Below are 21,053 nucleotides of genomic sequence, written 5' to 3'. Positions count from 1 at the left end.
AAAATGGCTGAAGTGTAATAACTCCTGTCTGTCTCTGTGGACATGATTCTAACTTAGCTCAACCATATTATTTAAGAGCATTACTTGTCTTTTTTTTAGTTTCTTCCTAAAAGTGTTTTTTTTATATCTGAGTTTTGAATTTTAGCTTATTTCACTTCTGTGTTTGTGACTTCATGCATACTAGACACTTCCTCAATAAGGCTCTACTTTTTACCATGCTACACTCCTCTTCCACATGAAGGCAGAGCTTTCTGCCAGCCTTTAGCATGAATATGCCTACTATACACACACAGACACACATAAGCAAATGCAAACACATGCACACAAACACATAGACATTCAAAACACACACACACACACACACACACACACACACACACACACACACACACACACACACACATGAAAATACTTGAACCCAAATGCACATATATACACACATACATAGAAATGCTTGTACCCAAATGAATGCACAACCACACACATACACACACACACACACACACACACACACACACACACACACATATAAAGACATTTTCACTTTTCAACCAGCGTACTCTGCAAACCATGAAATAAAATAATTAGAGGAGACTGGTAGTTAGAAAGTACAAAAAAATTGGGATAAAAGGTGAAGCAAATGTTTTTTGCCAGCAACTGAATGAATAAAAATGTCAAAGGTGTAAGAATGGGATTAATAAGGCACAGAAGCCTACCCTACTCTCCACTGATGTGTAATTTATTGTTTACCATTTGTTTAAACATGTTTCCTTGAGCTGCCTTTCACTGTATATTGAAAGGTACTCTCTTCGGCTAAGGTGTCTGGTTTCAAGGTACCTTTTTGGTCAAATTTCTGTTATGTTTATGTTTCAGAGCATAATTTCTAACTCACAGCAGGATTGTTGTTTGTGTCACTCAACTTTGCAGTTTTATAGAATGCTTTTGGTTGAACTCTGCTTTTGTGCTGCATTGGTGCATATGTTGTTAGGCACAACATGACTGCTTTTTGCATGAGACTGCTGTGTGTTTTAACGGGGATTTTTTTCCTGTTGTGTGACTGCAACTGTACAGTTAGTATGTATGAGAAAAGGGGTATGGGGGAATCCCTACACACACACACGTGTGTGCACGTGCACACATGCACACACATGTACGCGCACACACACACACACACACACACACACACACACACACACACCTGCAGAAATACTTATTCTGATGTTAGGCAGTGTGTGTGTGTTTTTTGAGGAACTGAGTTGTCAGTTAAATGTAATCCACAAGCCAGTTCCCCATTATGTTATACATTAATGATTCACAGGGGGAGCAGATTGGAAAACAGTTTGATATTATCCTGTGTCAAGCTGACGGTTCTCTGCAAAATCACAAAACTGCATTCAGAGACAGGAAAACAAATGGAGCCCTCTTGGTAATTATGGAGCTTGGTGTGTTTTTGTATGTCACATGGTTGTTAGCACAGCTGTACCTCACTTATCAGGCCATTGCTCCTAGCAGTGAGTGAGTGTGTGAGTGAGTGTGTGTGTGTGTGTGTGTGTGTGTGTGTGTGTGTGTGTGTGTGTGTGTGTGTGTGTGTGTGTGTGTGTGTGTGTGTGTGTGTGAGCTTGTGTGTCTCTATCAAAAGGATGAAAGCTCATAACATTGAATGTCAAAAGACTGAACCAGGAATATTGAAAACCTGGGAGGTCAAAAAACAAACAAAAAATAAACATCTGGATTTTTACAGGGGGACAAGCCTCCATGCAACCTCCAGACCCCCTGTTAAATATGTATACAAACTCTGAGATCACAGAGCAAAACCCCAATCCCCACTGTACCACAATAGTGCATAATCAAAGTCTTTGCTTTTCGACCAGTGTGTGTGTGTGTGTGTGTGTGTGTGTGTGTGTGTGTGTGTGTGTGTGTGTGTGTGTAGTTGAATGACTTATCACAAGGTTTGATATGATTCTTACTTCTTATAGTTATTCCTCTATGTGAAATTCATAACAAAGTCTGTGCATTTCTATAGCTGTGCAGAACATCTACAGCTACTAAACAGTGCAAGTTTCCATTTGCAGTGCTGGAATTCCCAGCATGCATAACTGAACATTTTGCGTGGCAGAAAGTTACTACCAGTCTGCAGAAGTTTTATCTGGCCATTACACTTGCACATAGCTTCAACCACCTCTTGCCACAAACATTAAGGATTTCCTGAATCCCACCTCTGGAACATAAAGGGGTATATGGACTGGTATCTTATGACATTGCAGCAGAATACCAGTAGGAGACACTGTACTTGTCCTGTTGTTCTGAGCAAAACAGCATCCAGGTTTTTGTCTGCTCAAGTGCCAGTGCTGGGGGTTTTGGAGTATCAATTAAAAATAATAGTTTTTTGAGAAGATGATTTACTAGTAACATACTTTGTGTTAAAAAAGACTTACTTTAACTAATTTTCATAAACTAAACATAATGCAAAGCACTGACGGTCCTAAATATGCATTAATCATAATGTGATTGTAAGTTAAGCTGCATGAAAAAATATGATAAATTGAAAGCTTTAATTTGGGAGGTTTCTCAAACTTTCTTTGCCCTTCTTCATTGTGTATAAAGAAATGGAAGTAAAAACAGTTACTTATCAATGAACAGAATGCAGAATTGACAGTGCAAACCTCATTCAGTAGAATTAGTGTTCAGGCCTTACTGCTGCATGTCTGTACATGCACATTTGTTTGGTGCTGCATGAATTCCTTCTTTATAGTATTGTGTCATTTACTGGTAACATGCCATAAAGTATACAAAACATTCAGCAAACTAAGCAAAATATTTCTTGGCCAGAGTCCTCATCTCTGTAAGAGTGAACTATGTAATATACCACACCCCAATTCTCCTTCCAGTTCTCAACAATACCTGAGCAGTTACAAGCGTGTCTGGTTTAAAAAAAAAAAAGATTGCAAATAAGTAAGCAGACTGAATAGGTTAACTAATGACTTATTTCTTTTTCTAGGTGTGGCATACAGTCGGTACAAAATGGATAACAAAGGATATGCCTGGCAGTCAATTATAAATCGATGGTCACAGACTTAATGAAATGGGCACTGAGAAAAATGGACTGCAAGCAAGAAAGTTGTGCTGAAACTTCCAATATGTGAAAGCAATTGACCTAAAGCAAGCATTTTCACTGTAAACAGTGGACAAGAGACACTTTCCCCTTCGCTGGGAAGGATATAAACTGCCTGGACTGGAGAAGATTAAGTTCTGGTTAAACAGAATGGATGAGGTGGAGATGCCCACCATGGACTGGGAGGCACTGGAGAACTGCATTGCTGAGCTCCAGATGAGAGAGAAGGAAAAAGGAGCCACTCGTGGCAGCCACAACAGAGGGGCATCCACATATTCCATGGCAAGTCCTGGGGCTTTGGGGATTATTTGGTATTTGCTTTGCATGTGCATTTTTATGTAGTAAGAAGCTAACAACCATGCACTTATCAACTTCTGTAACCATCTGAGAATAAAAGGAAAACCAAGACCGTCAGTGTCAACACTACACTAGTATTATTTTTCAGGATGGTTAGTTAACATAATGCTTGAAATACAACATTGCTGTGTAAAGAATAACTCACAACAGTTTGGGCCCGGCCCATAGCATAACTTGTAGATTTATGTCACACATGTGGGTCCTCTGTTGTCTTATTCTAAGTGGATGGTTCCTTGTTTGTCCACCTCTATGTATTTCCTTCACCCTAGATCACATGATAATCCATACATTGTGTTTTACACAAGTCATAAGCTGCAAGCACGGTGCCCATTATATGATTTTAGGGTATGACCTCTGAAAGTGCAAGTTCAAAAGATGAATATCCTTACACCCCATGCCAGTGCCTAAAACTCTGAAAGTAGATACATTGAAGGGGATTACTATACTTGTACACTAAAGAAAAGTAAGTTTTTAAGAGAAGCAAAATTGACATTTGACACCTATGTATGGTTTGACTATTTTTTCTTTCCTCATCGTTATGGGATACGCTCAGTTGTAAAATTACAAAATAGGTATCCTTTAATATGAAATATGTCAACACTAGTATGTATTACATCTTCAGAAACAGAAAGATGGCAAAACGTAGCTTTGCCTTTCCAAAGAATCTGCATGCTATGAAATGTTTGACCTTGACCCTGCATTTTTGTTTTAGTTTTAGTTTGTCAAATGGCTGTACACATGCAGGGCTGCCTGCATCATCACTGATCTCTCTTGTGTGTTGAAGCTATTGCTACCATGCACTGACTATGCTCACTGTCTCTCTGCAGCAAAACAATGATAGCAATCTTTCACACAAGATACAAATCATTATTTTAACTGTCTGGCTGTGTAGACAACAGGGATACCATTGTATCAGTTTGTATTACACAGCAGTGGCTGGTGTTTGTTTTCCTCAACGCATTTTGTTGTAGCACATCTTAGTGGTGTGGTCTGCTTTCTCTTCCTCCTAATGCAAGCTCAGTGCAGACACACCATGTTTACGACCAATAGTTTATTTCCATCTATTTAGCTCATCAGCCCTCACTTATACATATTAGACTGATACTTTTTTTTATTTTTATTTATCTGTTAATGAGCTAAACTGACTAGCCAATAATATGACTTCCTCAGACTAACATAGTAGGAAAATGAAGACTGAAGGAATGAAACAGATTCTTATACAATGAAGCTTTTAACATATCATAGCCTTACTCTTCACTGTTAAACTAACAGTTATTCATTTTTGATTATCCAGCCCCATCACTCAGCAGCTCATGATATATGTTTGTGTTATTAGAGTACCCTCAGTGGCTTGGGGTATACATACTGTCACTTTGTTAAATTCTGGTAATTTTCTCCTGCAGTGTGCCAGACTGCCCTTAATTTACTGAATGACCCCTCCTCATCTGAGATGCTCTGGAACCTCAGTGCAGTAAGTTTACTTGCATCATACACAGGAGGCTCTACAGTACCATAGACAAAGGCTTTCTGTTTCCAGGTGAGGATGTATCACATTCAAGATGACAGGACTGAATCTTAGCTCCATCCTCATCTGGGTATTCCTTCTGAACTTCAACTTGTCTGCCCCCTCTTTGCCTACATATCTATGCCTTTCCATCTAATCAGGCAATAATTAATGATAAGTGTATTTATCCCTTTCTGCATGTCTGTTACAGCATTTTAAGATTTTGATACGTCCATTAGACAAAATAGACACTATCAAAATTAAGAACTCAAACAATACAGCAAGATGACATTTGTACCATTGAAAATGTGTTTGCCAAAATATGTAATTCTGAACATCAGGAGTTCTAGCGGGTGGCTATCACATTTCAGAATTATAGGTGGAAATTAATTTTGTAGATGCCAGAGATACAATATGTATTCATATGAATAGTAATATTTTGAAATGAAAAGATAAGATGTGTAAGGGAATTAATTTATATGAATGACTGCTGTTCCCCTTTGTGAAATGCTGTAGCATTGTGGAAGACATGACATTTAATGAGATGAGATTTATGTAAATGATGGTTTTGCTTATTACAGGGATATAATAAAGTGCTTTTGATCTGCAGTGTATTATCCATCCTGAAAGCTCATTTCACCAAGATACTACCCTTTCCATTAAATAGTATTTCTGCATGTCTACACTAAATCTGCTCCCTTTCAGCTGAAAACAGTGACTATTCCTTTTCCTCTTGCTATGTCCTCCCTTCTCTGATCTAGTTCTTCAAAATTCCCTTTTAATACCATTTGCACTCATATCCTTTCTAATCTTTCTGTTCTGGTTTTCAGGCAGTGTAGTCCCAGGATGTTGTGTGTTAGCTATATTTTTGACCCAACTGCCAAATGTTCATGAAGCCACACTCTGAACCCTCAAAGCTACAACATTATCCATCTGTCTGTCTCCCTGATGTTTTCTGAGCAGATGCACAGAGATTCAGCTGACAAGCAGTCAGTGTTTTTCATAAGGGAGAATCGCCCTCCTGTCCCAGAAAGCAGTCCTTCACACAACAGAACCCAGCATTTTGTTGGTCTCTACTGCTGCCCTCTCAGACTGCTCCAGTACTTTATCACCACAGTTTTGTTACTCTGTCTTTTTTCCTTTGTAGTTACCAAGGAGTTACCGCACCTCCATACATTCTGTCTCTGGGTTGTCTTTTTCTATACGCAACTCTTTGAACACTCTGGGATTACATCTTAGCTGATATCTTTCAGACTATCTTCCTGCATATCACATCAAACCCTCATCTTCCTATATTTCTTACATTATGGTGTCATCTGCAGGGAGGTTTATTCTGTTCTTTATTTGCACTGCCATATTCAGAATGAACAGTTTGAATAATGCAAGGGAGCAGACCAGCCCTTGTGGCTACTTCCCTTCCTCTGGCTATTCACAGTACACAAGCACTCTTTGCATCCTCCCTAGCAACTGCCTCATGTACACTGACAACCCTGTCCTCTTACCTCCTAACACTCAGACTTGCGAGAGATGCACTTATATATCCAAATTGGAAGCCACGCACTCTCCAGCCAAGACCAGAATAGTTGGTCAAGAAAAGAAGGTAAACACTTGCACCACACCACATGGAACACATACTCTACAGAACACACACCAGCACTGCCTTCACATAAAAACACAAACCATATACCCACCTTCGCGGAGGCATTCATTAAAAATCTGCCCAAACAACAGAGACCTCAAAGGCGAAATGCACTCGACCATCACAACACAGCACTAATCATGAGACACATAACTCTCCTAAACAGTGTGCCACTCAACCAAAGCCCCTAAGGCAAAACAGCATGCCCAACACACTAGTCATAGATGACTCGATAGTGAGGCACATTGATGTCCCACTCACTAGGTTGAATAAGGAGAAAGTAACAGTCAGCTGCCTGTCAGGTGCCAGGATCCACCACATAACACATGCACTCAGGTCCCTCAACAACAGATACATATGACTTTGTCATTGTAAATGTGGGTGTGAATGACCTAAGACGTACCTCCCTGGACTACATGAAAAGAGACACGGAGGAGCTGTCAGATTATGTAGCCCAGGGGGGTATGACCCTAGCCCTGAGCAGCATCCTACCATCACCCAGAATGATACTACAGTACAAGCAGAAAATGATTGATTTCAACAAGTGGTTAAGTTTCTGATGTCATTCTAAGGGGATCCAGTATCTGTCTCCCTGGGATGACATGATTGACAGACCTTGATGCTTTGCCAGAGATGGCCTGCATCTATCACCCCAGGGCTACCGGATACTGGCCAAGAGTCTTGCCACCCCTATAGTGCCTTTTTTAGGTGGTGTTCCAAAGACCAAATTACCACAGTAACAGCTACAAACAAATGCAATCTGAGGGTCATGCTGCTCAATGCTAGAAGTCTAAATCTCAAAATGCAGTCACTGGAAGCACTCCTTAAAATGGAGAACATTGACATTTGTGCTGTAACAGAGACCTGGTTCAAGGCAGCAGAAAGCACCCCTATAATACAGGCTATAACTCATTCCACACCTTTCGGCCCCAGAACTTGGACTGAAGCTCCAAAGGCAGTGGTGTTTCCATATTCATAAAGGATGCACACACTTCCAGACTGGTAGCCCAACATAACGCATCAGAGATACTTCAGGTGCAGCTAACATTGGGTAAGACAGCCATTCAGATCGTAGCCTGCTATAGGTCCCCAACCATGTCCCAAGACTCACACTCCATGTTCCTAAGCACCCTGGAGAATATTAGGGTCCAACCTAACACTCTCATACTAGGCAACTTCAACTACCCCTCCATTAACTGGGAAAACTACTCATGTACCAATACACTTGCCCAACGTTTCCTGGAGTTCATTAATTTCAATGCCCTGGACCAGCTCGTTCTTACCCCACTAGAGGTAGCAATGTCCTTGACCTGGTCATTACTAACATGGGCGACCGTTGCGCTACACCAATAGTCAGCTCCTCCCTGGTTAGATCTGACCACAAACTAATCACCTTGGAAATCCACATCCCTCCCACCCCACCCCCCACCCCTGCAGAGGTAACCACCATGAAAAACTTCTCCAAAGCTAACTTTGGGCTCCTAAAAACAGAGGTGGCTAACTTCACGGCACCCATGCAAATGGAGAATAGTTGCATGACCGCCAAATCATACACCAATGCACTGTATGAACACATACACAAATGCATGGATCTCGCCATACCCAATAGAACCAAGACACTGTCCTCCAAAAAAAAAAGGAAGCAATCTGGTGGTCTCCTGCCATAAACAAACTCTACAACAAAAGGAGGAAACTGATGCAGAATAAGGTGAAGTCCCGAGACTGGAAAAACTCCCTTATCAGCCTCAACAAAAAGTTGAGATCACTCATCAACTCCTCTAAAACTAGCTATGAAAACAGAATTGCAGCAAATAGTAAAGACAATCACAAGGCCTTCTATAGTTCTGTAAAGAATCTCCATGGCAATACCCTGATTTGCTCTGAGCTACTGCACAATGGTAACTCCTATACCGAGCCAACAGATATTGCCAATATACTGGTCAACAGATTCAGTGCCAACTTTACCCCTCTCCCCCCCCCAAAGGACCAATCACAATACCAGTAGATTGCCAGCCACCCAGTATTACTGCTGCACAGGTTAAAACAACACTGTCCAAGGCCAAGAATACAGCTTCTATGGGACCTGACAATATCCCTGACTGTGTTCTACATGAACTACAGAGTGAACTGGCAACCCACCTGTGTGCCCTGTTCAATAACAGCCTCACCTCAGGCTTTGTCCCTACCAAATGGTGCACTGCTGCAGTCATCCCTCTCCACAAAGGAGGAGTGACTACAGACCCGGGAACTATCGCCCCAATAGTCTGACAAATCTGATATTCAAAGCTATGGAATGCATCATCATGGACCTAATAAACAGGGATAAAGGGAATCTCCAAACTATGGATCCCACACAGTTTGGTTTTGTGAAGGGTAGATCATGCCTGCTCAACTTGGACAACTTCTTTGAGTCAGTCACCAGAGCTGTGGGTGAAGGCAAGGTGGTTCGTACAGCCTACCTTGATCTGGCCAAGGCCTTTGATACCATTCCCCACTCAGTAATCATAGAAAAACTCAGTAAGCTAGGTATCAACCCCTATATCACTAGGTGGGTTGCAAACTGACTAACAGATAGAACCCACAGTGTGAAAGTAGCTGATTCCAAGTCAGCCTGCCGATTAGTCACTAGTGGAGTCCCACATGGTTCAGTCCTGGGTCCTCTCCTGTTTGGTATCTACTTCTCTGAAGTCCAGGTCAACACGAAGGGACTCTGCCTGACAAAGTTCACAGACAATTGCAAGTTGGGAGCTATTATTAACTCCCCAAGTGATGCTGACATCCTACAGAATGGCCTCACTGAGACCAACAATTGGTGTCAGAACCATGGCCTTAAGCTCAATGCTAAAAAATGTGTTGTCATCCCCATTGAGAAAAACCCATTCCCATAAATTACCACATTAATGGTAGTCCGCTGAACACAGAAGGCATTATAAGAGATCTGGGAACACAGGTTGACAGCAACCTCTCTTTTGATCACCACATTGCCACTGTGGCAGAAAGTCCTTCTATGTGGCACATCTCATTACTAAGGGTTTTGCATCCAGGAGGAAAGAGGTCATTGCCTCCCTCTATTCTTCCCTCATTAGGCCAATCATCAAGTATAATGCCCCATTTGGCATGTACCTCACTAGACAGGCCACAAAAGTACCTCACAAAGAGGATCTTAGGCCTTAAACACTTGTCCTACATGGACAGACTAAAAAAAACTCCAACTATTCTCTGTCTCATATCATCTACTTAGAGGCGATCTCTGCTTGACTTACAAAACCATGTCTGACCCGGCTCTGTTAGAAATGTTACATCTAAAGAAATCCCAATCCCTACACACCACATGCTCCAGACACCTCAACCTCATTACCACAATCAACAGAATGTACTGGAGGGATAGGTTTATAACTCAAAAACTGCCCATGCTATGGAACAAACTTCCCATACATGTCAAGTAGAGCACCTCACTGACCCTCTTCAAGAGAAATCTTGATGAGAGGATGGGAAATAGAAAATTCACCCCAGGAATTACTCCAGTGGCTCTACTCGACAGAAGCACTGGGAACTAAGGTCGGGTGGTATGATGCCAGGGTAATCCTATGGCTAGGCTTGTAAAGGCCCTGGGGCTATTAGCCTAGTACACACCTATGAACCTATGAACCTATGTTACCATCCCAAGATGGCACCCTGCCCTCATTTTCTTGCTGTTATGATGTCTTTCAACTGTATTGCTCAGATCAGACATGTTTGATTCTATAACCTCAAAAGCTGCTGTTATTATGTAACCAGATGTCAGAAATTTTGTTGCAAGGGACAAGCCTGTCTGTACCCCTCACACCCCCAGACATATAACTCCCAACTAGATAACACTGGATAAAGAAGAATGCTTCCAAAACAGACAGCAGTCTTGAGCACTAATGTTTTTCACTCTTACTGGTTCCCATTCCTTTTCTTCATTTTATAAGTCTTTTTTACTGATGCCTTTCTTCTTCTTCTTTTAGTATGTTGGCCTTTTCATTCTACTAGCCCTTCTTGTTCTGCCTACCACTTGCTCCCTTCCTTTCCACCCTTGTTTGTTTCCAAAAGAGACATAGATCATATATATAAAAATAGGAGTCATATTCAGTCAAATCATAAATAGGAGGTTACTAGGCTAATGGCCCTGGGGCCCTTACAAGCCTAGCCAGTTTATCCCCAAAAAAAGAAACCTCAGTCGGCACCTATCACCCCCTGTCAGTGAGGGACAAAGGTGGAACCCCTAGAACAAATGTGTGGTTTCCCATGCATTCATCAAGATTGCACTTGAAGAGGGTCAGCAAGGGACTCTGACATGTATGGAATTTCTATTCCACAGACTGGGCAGCCTCTGGCATACAAACCTATCACTCTAGCAGGTTTTGTTGATGTCACATATTAAATTTAGTTCTTTCGAGCGGGTAATGCACGAGAAGTTAGACATGGATATGGACCATCTCTAGTAGGCAGGGTTTGATATTGCCTTGTAGGCGAGACACAGATCACCTCTGAGCAATCTGTACAATACTGAGTAGAGTGACCGTGATTTGAGCCTGTGCGCATAGGACAGGTGTTGAAGGCCATGGATTCTCTTTGTGAGTTATTTCTGTGGCCTTTCCAGTTGGTGCAGGTGTTTGGAGAGGTACATACCAAACGAGGCATTATACTCAATTATAGGCCTAATGAGGGAGGAGCACAGAGGTAATAACCTCCTTTTTTCTGGATGCAATCCCTTTACTTATAAGATGAACCAAGTAAAAGGCTTTTCTGACCACTGCCACTACATAATGGTCGAATGTGAGATTGTTGCCAACTTGAGTATCCAGCTCTCTCACCACAGCTTGTGTGTTAAGGGGGTTGCCGTAGATGTGGTAATCAGTAGGGGCCGTGTTTTTGCTGAATGGTGTGATAATACATTTTTTTGCATTTAACTTAAGGTCATGACATTGGCACCAGTCATTTGTTGCTGTGAGAACCTATTGCAGTTTGTTACCATCACTTGGGGAGTCAATGACAGCACCCAACTTGCAGTCAAACTTGGTCAACCACAGGCCCCTTGTTTTTGCCTGGACCTCAGAGAAGTAGAAGCCAAACAGTAGGGGTCCCAGGACAGATGCCTGGGGAACACCACTAGTGACAGGTCTGCTGTTGGAGGTGGTGGCACCTATTTTGACCTTGTGGGTCCTATTGGTGACCCATTTGGCCACCCACCTGTCACGACAGGGATTTACACCAAGTTGAGTTAGCATTTTGATGATGCCCGAGAGGGGGATTGTGTCAAAGGCCTTGGCCAAATCAAGGTAAGCTGTATATACTGATTTTCCCTCATCCAGGGCCTTGGTGACAGTCTCAAAGAAGTCAAACAGGTTCAACAGGCAAGATCTGCCCTTGATGAATCCAAATTGGGTGGGGTCAAGTGCTTGGAGAATGCCTATGTCCTTGTTTATGAGATCCATAATAATATGATCCATGGCTTTACAGATCAGACTTGTCAAGTTAATGGGGCGATAGTTTCCCAGGTCAGTAGTGGCACCACCTTTGTGCAAGGGGATAACAATGGCAGTTCTCCACTCTCCTGGAGTGAAGCCTGAATTAGGCTGTGGTTGAATATGGTGCTCAATGGCGAAGCTAGTTCTTGCTGGAGATGCTGCAGAATACAGCCTAGGATACTACCAGGTCCCATGGAAGCTGTGTTCTTCACCTTGGATAGGGCTTTTAACACTTGATCTATGGAGATGTGAGATGTGGAACAAGTATCGGGGATGTCAAATGGGCCTTTGGAGTGGGATAGAGGGGTGATGTTTGCACTGAACCTGTCAGCTAGCAGGTTGGCTAAGTCAACAGGATCAGCATAAGTGGTACCATTAAGTATTAATTCAGAACAAACTGGGCTTTGCCATGGAGGTTCCTGACATAGCTGAAGAAGCCTTTGTGGTTTTCTTTTGTTTTGAAGGCTAGTTTCAATTCATAATTGACTTTGGAGGTTTTCACTAGTGATCTAATTTTTTTGTTGAGGCTGAGGGGGGTGTTTTTCCAGTTTGGAATTTGTTCCTTTTTACCTTTGGACAACAGTTTCTTCCTTTTGTTGTAATGCCTGTTGATACAGGATGTCCACCAGACAGGTATATGTTTCCTTGAGGAGCAGGTTTTAGTTCTTTTGGGTATGGCTGAGTCCATGCAGTTGTACAGGTGCTTGTATACTACACTGACGTACTGTTCATCATAGTTGTCTGCATCCTCTGAGTGAGGCAGTGGTGTGAAGCTACTGATATCCTCCCTCAGCTTTTGAGAAGTTTCTTAGCCTGGTTACGGCTGGGGGGGGGTTGGGTGGGATAGAAACTTTGAATGAGACAGTCCAATGATCTGATCTCACCAGGGAATAACATACTATGTGAGTGGTGCAGCGGTCGCCCATGTTGGTGAGAACCAAGTCCAGAATGTTATCTTCCCTTGTGGGGGATGAGATAAGCTGGTCTAGTGAGTTAGAACTAATGAAGTCAAGGAATCATTGGGTGAGTGCATTAGTGCAGAAATAGTTCACCCAGTCTATGGTGGAGTAGTTGAAGTCATCAACGATCAGGGTGTTAGGGGCTACATTACTTTCCTTGATATTCGTTCTTTCCCCCAATCCTTCCCTTGCAGGCCCTGAGAGTGTTTCCTAGTTTCCTCTCCTGTATTCCCACACCCGTATTCTGGTTTTTGTACTCTTTCTATATACCTTGTTAGTGAACTGCAAGGTCGCGTTGTCATTATTTGCCAGCAGGATCATTATGTCCACTACCTGTCCCTCCTTAATGCTATGTCCAGAATCTTCCCATTTCTTGCCTCCAGCCCCCTCCCCCTTTGTGCAAAGTCATCTTGATCTTTCACCACCACTGATAAACTTTTTCTAAGCACTATGATCAACTTTTCCTAACCACTACTCAGCTCTGGGATGCTCAGGTAGATTGCCCAAATTAATAACCTTTTTCTGCTTTACCCATTTTCTAATCCCTGCTTTGAATAATGCACCCGTTTGTTGTTGCATTTAAGAAGTTATGCATAATGACTATCCACCATCTTTCCTCTTTCTCTCTTCACCCACATTGTCAGGAAGTTGACATTAACATGATCAGTCTCATCTTTCCTATGCTCCTTTTCCACTGCTTCTTCCTGTATTTGGAGGTTGTTTTATTCTAGCACTATAGGATATATCAGAGCTGCACTTAAGCAAATCTGTTGTTCTGTAATTATCACTTTTGTTGCAACTTCTTGTTTTATTTGTATGATTTACAAAAGTGTAGATTATACCACTGCTCCATTTATAGCCTCAGTGATAATATCTGTTCAGCTTGTTCAGATTGGATAGTGTCCAGGATATGATGGATCAAACATGTTACAAGCAAATGTTAATATTCTGTGCTAGCTGAGTTTTGTGTCTTTGCGAATTGTTACTCTAGAGGTTGTACATGTTCCAGAATTTTGTAAGGAGTAGTACTAATACTTACACTGGCATCCCTATCCTTAGTCAGGTGTTAAGTGCATGAACTATTAACTTGTTGAGTTAAATTCCCTGATATAGTACTCGGAAGTCACAGTTCTCCTAGGTATCACTGTTGGTGCAGTTTCTAATTTGCGACTCTGCAATGATTTACTTTTCTTGGGCTTTTTTTGTTGTGTCACAGTGGAGTTAGTATATGAAAGTAAGGGAGTTTTGAGAAGTGAAGTCGCCCACATGGGCAGTGCGGGGTGGGGATGGGGTACTGGTTTTTGTTTTCTTTGAGCTAGAGATCTGACCAGTGTGTTGACTGAACCTCTGTGGAATGTAAACTCAACAAAACATGTAATCAGTTAAATTCCTAAGTTCCATTTTTTCATGTTTTTGTACTGTCCAAACTAACTGCATTCACTATTAAAGTACAATGCAACAGGATGGCTGCATAAACAGCCATTTGCCAAAAAGTGAAATTACCAATCATACTGTGTGGAAGCATGTAATCCCCTAATTAGCTTCCTGCCATATATAAATGCTATGTTTCACACCATGGAAAGGGCTACATAACTTCTACGAGTATGAGATAGCATACCCTCTTGTTATACACTCTACTGTAATGCATATAATGTATAAATGAACTAATTTAATTTCATTAACAAGACTCTAAAAAGTATAGGGAATACATAATGATGTGTTCAAGCTTTGATTACCAAGTAAGTTAAAACAGCAGATATATACAGGGAATCCTTGTTTATTTACACAGCTAATACAACCTGCAGGCTATTTGTTACTGCAATGTATGCCGGCGGAGGGGGGCAAGCTCTCCTGTATCTCCACACATCCAGCTATTAAATAATCTGCCTCAGAGGTAAAGAAAACATTTGGTTTTGTAGTGAATTAAAAGGTTTAATTTCCTTTGAGGTCACACAACCTCAGAATAATTGGGTACGTGTAAGGACCTCAGTATAACTGGGTATGTGAGAATTGCCTCCATCATGGGAGCTGCTGCAAGGGGGCTTAGACCCCTGCGTTACTATTGCTAGTTGTGCTGTCAGTCAAATTGTATTTCTTTCATTTTGGTAGAATTTTTTTAGTCAATTGATGTTTGGTGAAACACTATTCATGACCTGTATTGTAAACCGATAAAGAAATATCTTGTTGCAGCTCTTTAGTATTTTACAAGTTCTACTCTCTTCACTGCTAAAATTTCCTTTCATACTTGCATTCCAGAGGGTCTGATAGGTCTGTCCTTTTGGCTGGACCACACATCTCACTTAGAACACAAATATTATGTATTACATACTCCTGATCCTATGTTTTAATTATATTTATCTTATGTTGACCTGGTTAGTCCCACTAGTCTCTTTTCAGGGGAGACCCAAGGTAGTATTTATACTAGTAGGGGAAATTTGGCCATGGCATCAGAGAATTTCCCCCACTCATTTCAGTAAGTGTTGTGGGATCTTTAACATCGACAGCAGCTACCACCAACTCAGGCAGATGGGGTTTAACATCTCATTCAAAGGACAATACACTTAAGAGTGCAACATTCCCTTATGCTGCACTGAAGTGTCAGCAATCCACCTGGTGTGGGAATAGAACCCACAGCCTTATGCACCAAAGGCAAGAGAGTTATCTTTTGCACCACTGACACTGCCTTCTTGCAAATATATGTATTTTTCACATCTGTGTTATTTTTATGTATAATTTACTTTATGTCTATAATCTTACTTTTCTGTTGGTACCCTGTGTATGTCGCCTGGACTGAGCCTGGAATAATGACATTTGTCAGTATTCTACTCTGGTAACCACAGTTACACAAACACATAAGTATGTGGTGATAGAGATTAATGTTACAGATGTCACTTACATACTGCTTGAATGTTCTAGAGGGACCACCCCACCAGGCACATGTGCTCATATATAAGCACATGCATGGTACGATCAAATATTATATTTCCCTTCATTTAGATGTGCAGCCTGTTTGGTTATAGCAAAAGGAAACACTTGTATGTAAATGTCTACAAAGCCAATAATAAAAGGGTGTTATAAGGCCGTAATGCTATCAACTGTATATTCAATTATTATAATGCAATGTTTTATGATTGTAATATCAGTGTCCAGTAATTTAATGGCACTTTTAACTTAGGATCCATATTCAGTAACAATAGGACACATTTCTTCACTTTCTCAACAAAACGAATTTTTCAGTTCACAAAAAGTATGACATTCATCCTGAATCAGGCTTTGTCATAATAATTTTTTTCACTTCTCTTGTACTACCTTCCCCATCCCTAGACACCTGAAATTTTTTATTCTTTGTGGGTGTCTCTCAAGGTACTCTGGGTAAAGTGCCTGTTACACCCTTTGCCTTGGAGTTGTGGCTGATATCAGACATCTAAGTAAATGCATTGCCATGGCACTGATACCCATTACAAAGGGTGCTTGTGTTGCAATATTTTGAACCATTTGGAATCTTATATTATTTTTTGCTAAATCTTCTATTTGCCTGTGCATAGCAGGCTGCCATACAAAACTATAAAGAAGTAATTAATTTTGAGTCCCCAAGTGTACTTGAAGGACAGTATCTAAAATCCTTGGAAAGCATTACACTTTTTCCTTTTAATTTTGTATTAGTTTAGTAGTTCAGATCACACATAGGTTGAGTGTAACAACTCAAAAGGTACAGCTGAATGAAAATAAATGCAAACACCTCTTACATACTGTTAAAAACAATATAAAACAATATTTCATCTGAACTATAATTAAAACTATGTTAAGCCTATCACCTCCTATATTAACTACACTACATACAGGACACTCCCGTGTCATTATAACTGTGACAAATAGGTTAGGCTAATAAACTTTTAAGCTACAATCAGAAGTTCATATTTTGTTGCCAGAAATGTGAGTTTATGAATTATCTCTGTGCTATATCTCCAATAGCAGTATCGTTTTGGCTAGAATTTACAGTTCATATTGGAATCTTTAGCTGTCATATGAATAGTGTGAATTTACCATATATAATAGTGGTTATATTTAGCCAGAATCTGCCACATCACACATGCAGTTAAGTCTCTCCACGACAGGTATGACTCTGTCATTGTCCATGTTGGTGTGAATGACTTAGGACATACCTCCCTGGACTATATGAAGAGAGACATGATTGAGCTCTTATAGTATGTGTCCCAGGCAGGTATGACCCTAGCCCTAAGCAGCATCCTACCTTCACCAAGAATGATGCCACAATACCAACAAAAAATAATTGACTTCAATTGGCTTAGTTTCTGGTATCTTTCCAAGGGGATCCAGTATCTGTCTGCCTGGGATGACATGGCTGACAGGCCTCGATGCTTTGCCAGAGGTGGCCTCCACCTGTCACCCCTAGGATTTCGGATCCTAGCCAAGGCTCTTGCCTCCCCTATTGTGCCTTTTTAGGCTATATCCCAAAGACAAATCTTCCAACATAAACGATTTGTCAAAAAGCAAATTGAAGGTCATGCTGCTTAACGCTAGGAGCCTTAACCAGAAAATGCACCCACTGGAGGCCCTCCTCGCACTGGAAAATGCCGATGTCTGTGCGGTCACAGAAACTTGGTTCAGGGCTGCAGAGAGCACCCCTGCCTTACCAGGCTATACCTCATTCCACACATTCTGACCCCAAAATGAGGTCAAGACTAAGGGTGGTGGAGACTCTGTCTTCATTAAGGACAGGCACACCTCTAGATTGGTTTGCCAGCATGACCCACTGGAATTACTCCAGGTATAACTGACAGTTGGCAAGACACCCATCGAAGTTATAGCCAGCTATAGACCCCCTTCCAGGACACCCACTCCTCCTACCTGGACCTACATGACTCCATCAAGGTACCCCCTAACACCCCGATCCATTGTGACTTCATCTACCCCACCATAGACTGAGTGAACTATTACTGCACTAATGCATTCACCCAATGATTCCATGACTTCATCAATTCTAATGCATTAGCCTAACTTGTCTCATCCTGCACAAGGGGAGATAACATTCTGGACTTAGTTCTACCAACATTGGCGACTGCTGCAGGACTCCCATAGTATATTCTTCCCTGGTGTGATCAGATCATCAGTCTGTTTCATTCGAAACTTCTATCCCACATCCCACCCCACCCTCCAGATGTAACCAGGTTAAAAAACTTCATAAAAGCTGACTACAGCCTCCTAAGGGAAGGTATCAGTCGCTTCACACCATAGCCCACCTCCGAGGATGCAGACAACTATGTTGAACTATAATCCAATACAGTATACAAGCAGCTGTACAACTGCATGGACTCAGCCATACCCAACAGAACTAAAACCTGCTCCTCAAGGAAACACAAAACTGTCTGGTGGGCATGCTCTATCAACAGTCTTTACAACAAAAGGAAGAAACTATTGTCAAAGGGTAAAAAGGAACAAATTTCAAATTGGAAAAACTTCCTCCTCAGCCTTAAAAAGCAAAATTAGATCACTAGGGAAAACCTCCAAACCAATTATGAATTGAAACTACCCTTCAAAACAAAGGGAAACCACAAAGCCTTATTCAGTTATGTCAGGAACCTCCATAGCAAAGCCCAGGTTTATTCCAAATTAGTACCTAACGGTACCACTCACACTGATCCTGTTGACTTATCCAATCTGCTAGCAGATAGCTTCTGTGCAAACTTCACCCCCACCCCCCCAAAAGGCCCATTTGACATCCCCAATAGTTGTTCCGCATCTCACATTGCCATAGATCATCTCATAAACACGAACATAGGTAATCTCCAAGCACTTGACCCCACCAGTTTAGATTTGTTAAGGGCAGATCTTGCCTGTTGAACCTGGTTGACTTCTTTAAGACTGTCACCCCAAGATCTTGAATGAGGGAAAGTCAGTACATACAGCTTACCTTAACTTGGCCAAGGCCTTTGACACAATCCCCTACTCAGGCATCATTAAAAAGATAACACAACTTGGCGTAAATCTCCATCTCATCAGGCGGGTGGCCAACTGGCTCACCAATAGGACCCACAAGGTCAAAATAGGCACCTCCATCTCTGACAGCAGACGTCTCACTAGTGGTGTTCCCCAGGGATCTGTCCTGAGACCCTTACTGTTTGATATCTACTTCTCAGAGGTCCAGGCAAAGACAAAAGGCCTGTGGATGATCAAGTTTGCAGGTGACTGTAAGTTGGGTGCTGCCATTGACTTCCCAAATGATGTTAACATACTGCAAGAGGATCTCACAGCAACAAATGACTGGTGCCAAAGTCATGGCCTTAAGTTAAATGCAAAAAAATGTATTATCATACCATTCAGCAAAAACACAGCCCCTACTAATTACCACATCAACGGCAACCCCTTAAGTGCACAACATGTGGTGAGAGACTTGGATACTCAAGTTGACAACAATCTCACATTCGACTATCATGTAGCAGCAGTGGTCAGAAAAGCCTTTTACTTGGTTCATCTCATAAGTAAAGGGATTCCATCCAGAAAAAAGGAGGTTATTACCTCTCTGTACTACATCCTCATCAGGCCAGTAATTGGGTATAATGCCTTGTTTGGTATGTACCTCTCCAAACACCTGCACCAACTGGAAAGGCCACAGAAATACCTCACAAAGAGAATCCATGGCCTCCAACACCTGTCCTATACGGACAGGCTGAAATCACTATCACTCAGAGGTAATCTGTGTCTCATCTACAAGGCAGTATTGGACCCTGCCTGACTACAGATGCTCCATATCTGTAAATCTAACTCCTCATGCATTACCCACTTGAAAGGCCTAAGTCTAATATTAAGAAAACCTGCTGGAGAGACAGGTTTGTCTCCCAGAAGCTGCCCCATCTCTGGAAGAGACATCCCATACATGTCGGACAGAGTACCTTACTGACTCCCTTCAAGCACAACCTTGATGAGTGGATGGGAAACCACAAATTTGTCCCAGGGGTTCCACCTGTGTCCCTCATTGACAGGGGCAACAGGTGCTGACTGAGGTTTCTTTTTTGGGGATAAACTCTTGGCTAGGCTTGTAAGGGCCCCAGGACCATTAGCCTAGTAACCTCCTATGAGCATATGAATTACTAATAAACACTGAAACAGAGGTATTTGAAGGGATTACTCCTGTGTACCCACACAACAGAGACCCCGACATACACACACTTGGTCTTTTACATTTGCATATACAGGGTATGATTTATCTTGCTCAGTGTTTCCTTTTACAGTGAGCATACACTGTGGACAACAGTGGATTTTTTCTGATTTCTCTTTGGCAAAGGGCATTTGTCACTGTTCATATACATTCAGCTTCAGTCACTTGCATTCTTATATGATAAATGTTACTGCATTGTCATGCTGCTTTGTCCTTTTATAAATTGATATATGAAGGTACTCCTTGTAACAGTACCCAAAGGCATAGGTATGCAGCTGTCATGAAAGATGCATCCTTTCTTGTGTTACAATGAACGGTAAAAGGTGATGATCTATTAACAGAGTGAATCTTTCTAACAAATACTGATTAATTATTTTCACTTTCCAAACCAGGCTAAGGGCTTCTTTATAATTTTGAATATAAATACACTCAACTGCTGTCAGTAATCTTCAAACCAATTCAATATTTTTTTATTCACAATCCCATTAGCTCAATAGTACTGTAATAATTCTATAAGGCAAAGCATCATATCCCGCTCTAAGAGGCAAGGAAAAAATAAAGAAGAAAAGCAGTCTGTCCAACAAAATCATCTTTTTAATTGTCTTGAATGCCTCTTCACCGCTGTACAAACATCTCCAGGTAGACCTATTCCACAACAGTATATTTAGTGAATATCAAAACATCAAGAGATCTGTTACAAATCTGTGGTGGTACTTTAGCAATCCTAGGTATTATCTCAGCTGTGACCCATTTGAAGGTTTGGGTGCCTTTACTGCAGCACTGTTATGTTTGGTGAGTTATGTAATCCATCTT

The 21,053-nt window shown here is 41.5% G+C and overlaps 1 protein-coding gene across 2 annotated transcripts in view; it reads left to right on the top strand.

Annotated features, from left to right (window-relative positions):
• The window catches only part of LOC122806600 (schwannomin-interacting protein 1-like), a 436,192-nt gene that overhangs the window by 119,612 nt on the left and 295,527 nt on the right, over positions 1-21,053 (top strand). Inside the window, exon 2 of one of the 2 annotated variants that reach the window (XM_044077158.1) lies at positions 2,999-3,394. In XM_044077158.1, coding sequence (XP_043933093.1) covers positions 3,263-3,394 — 132 coding nt within the window. In that variant the 5' untranslated portion in view covers positions 2,999-3,262. Of the gene's footprint in view, positions 1-2,998; positions 3,395-21,053 lie in introns of those variants that run through there. The other variant, XM_044077159.1, reaches the window with a different exon arrangement.

Source organism: Protopterus annectens, chromosome 7.part0 (assembly GCF_019279795.1).
Source record: "Protopterus annectens isolate FY-2018-M chromosome 7.part0, PAN1.0, whole genome shotgun sequence".
NCBI classification, from domain to species: Eukaryota; Metazoa; Chordata; order Ceratodontiformes; family Protopteridae; genus Protopterus; species Protopterus annectens.
Note: the sequence above shows the minus strand (reverse complement) of the source record. Positions and strands in the feature narration are given on the sequence as shown.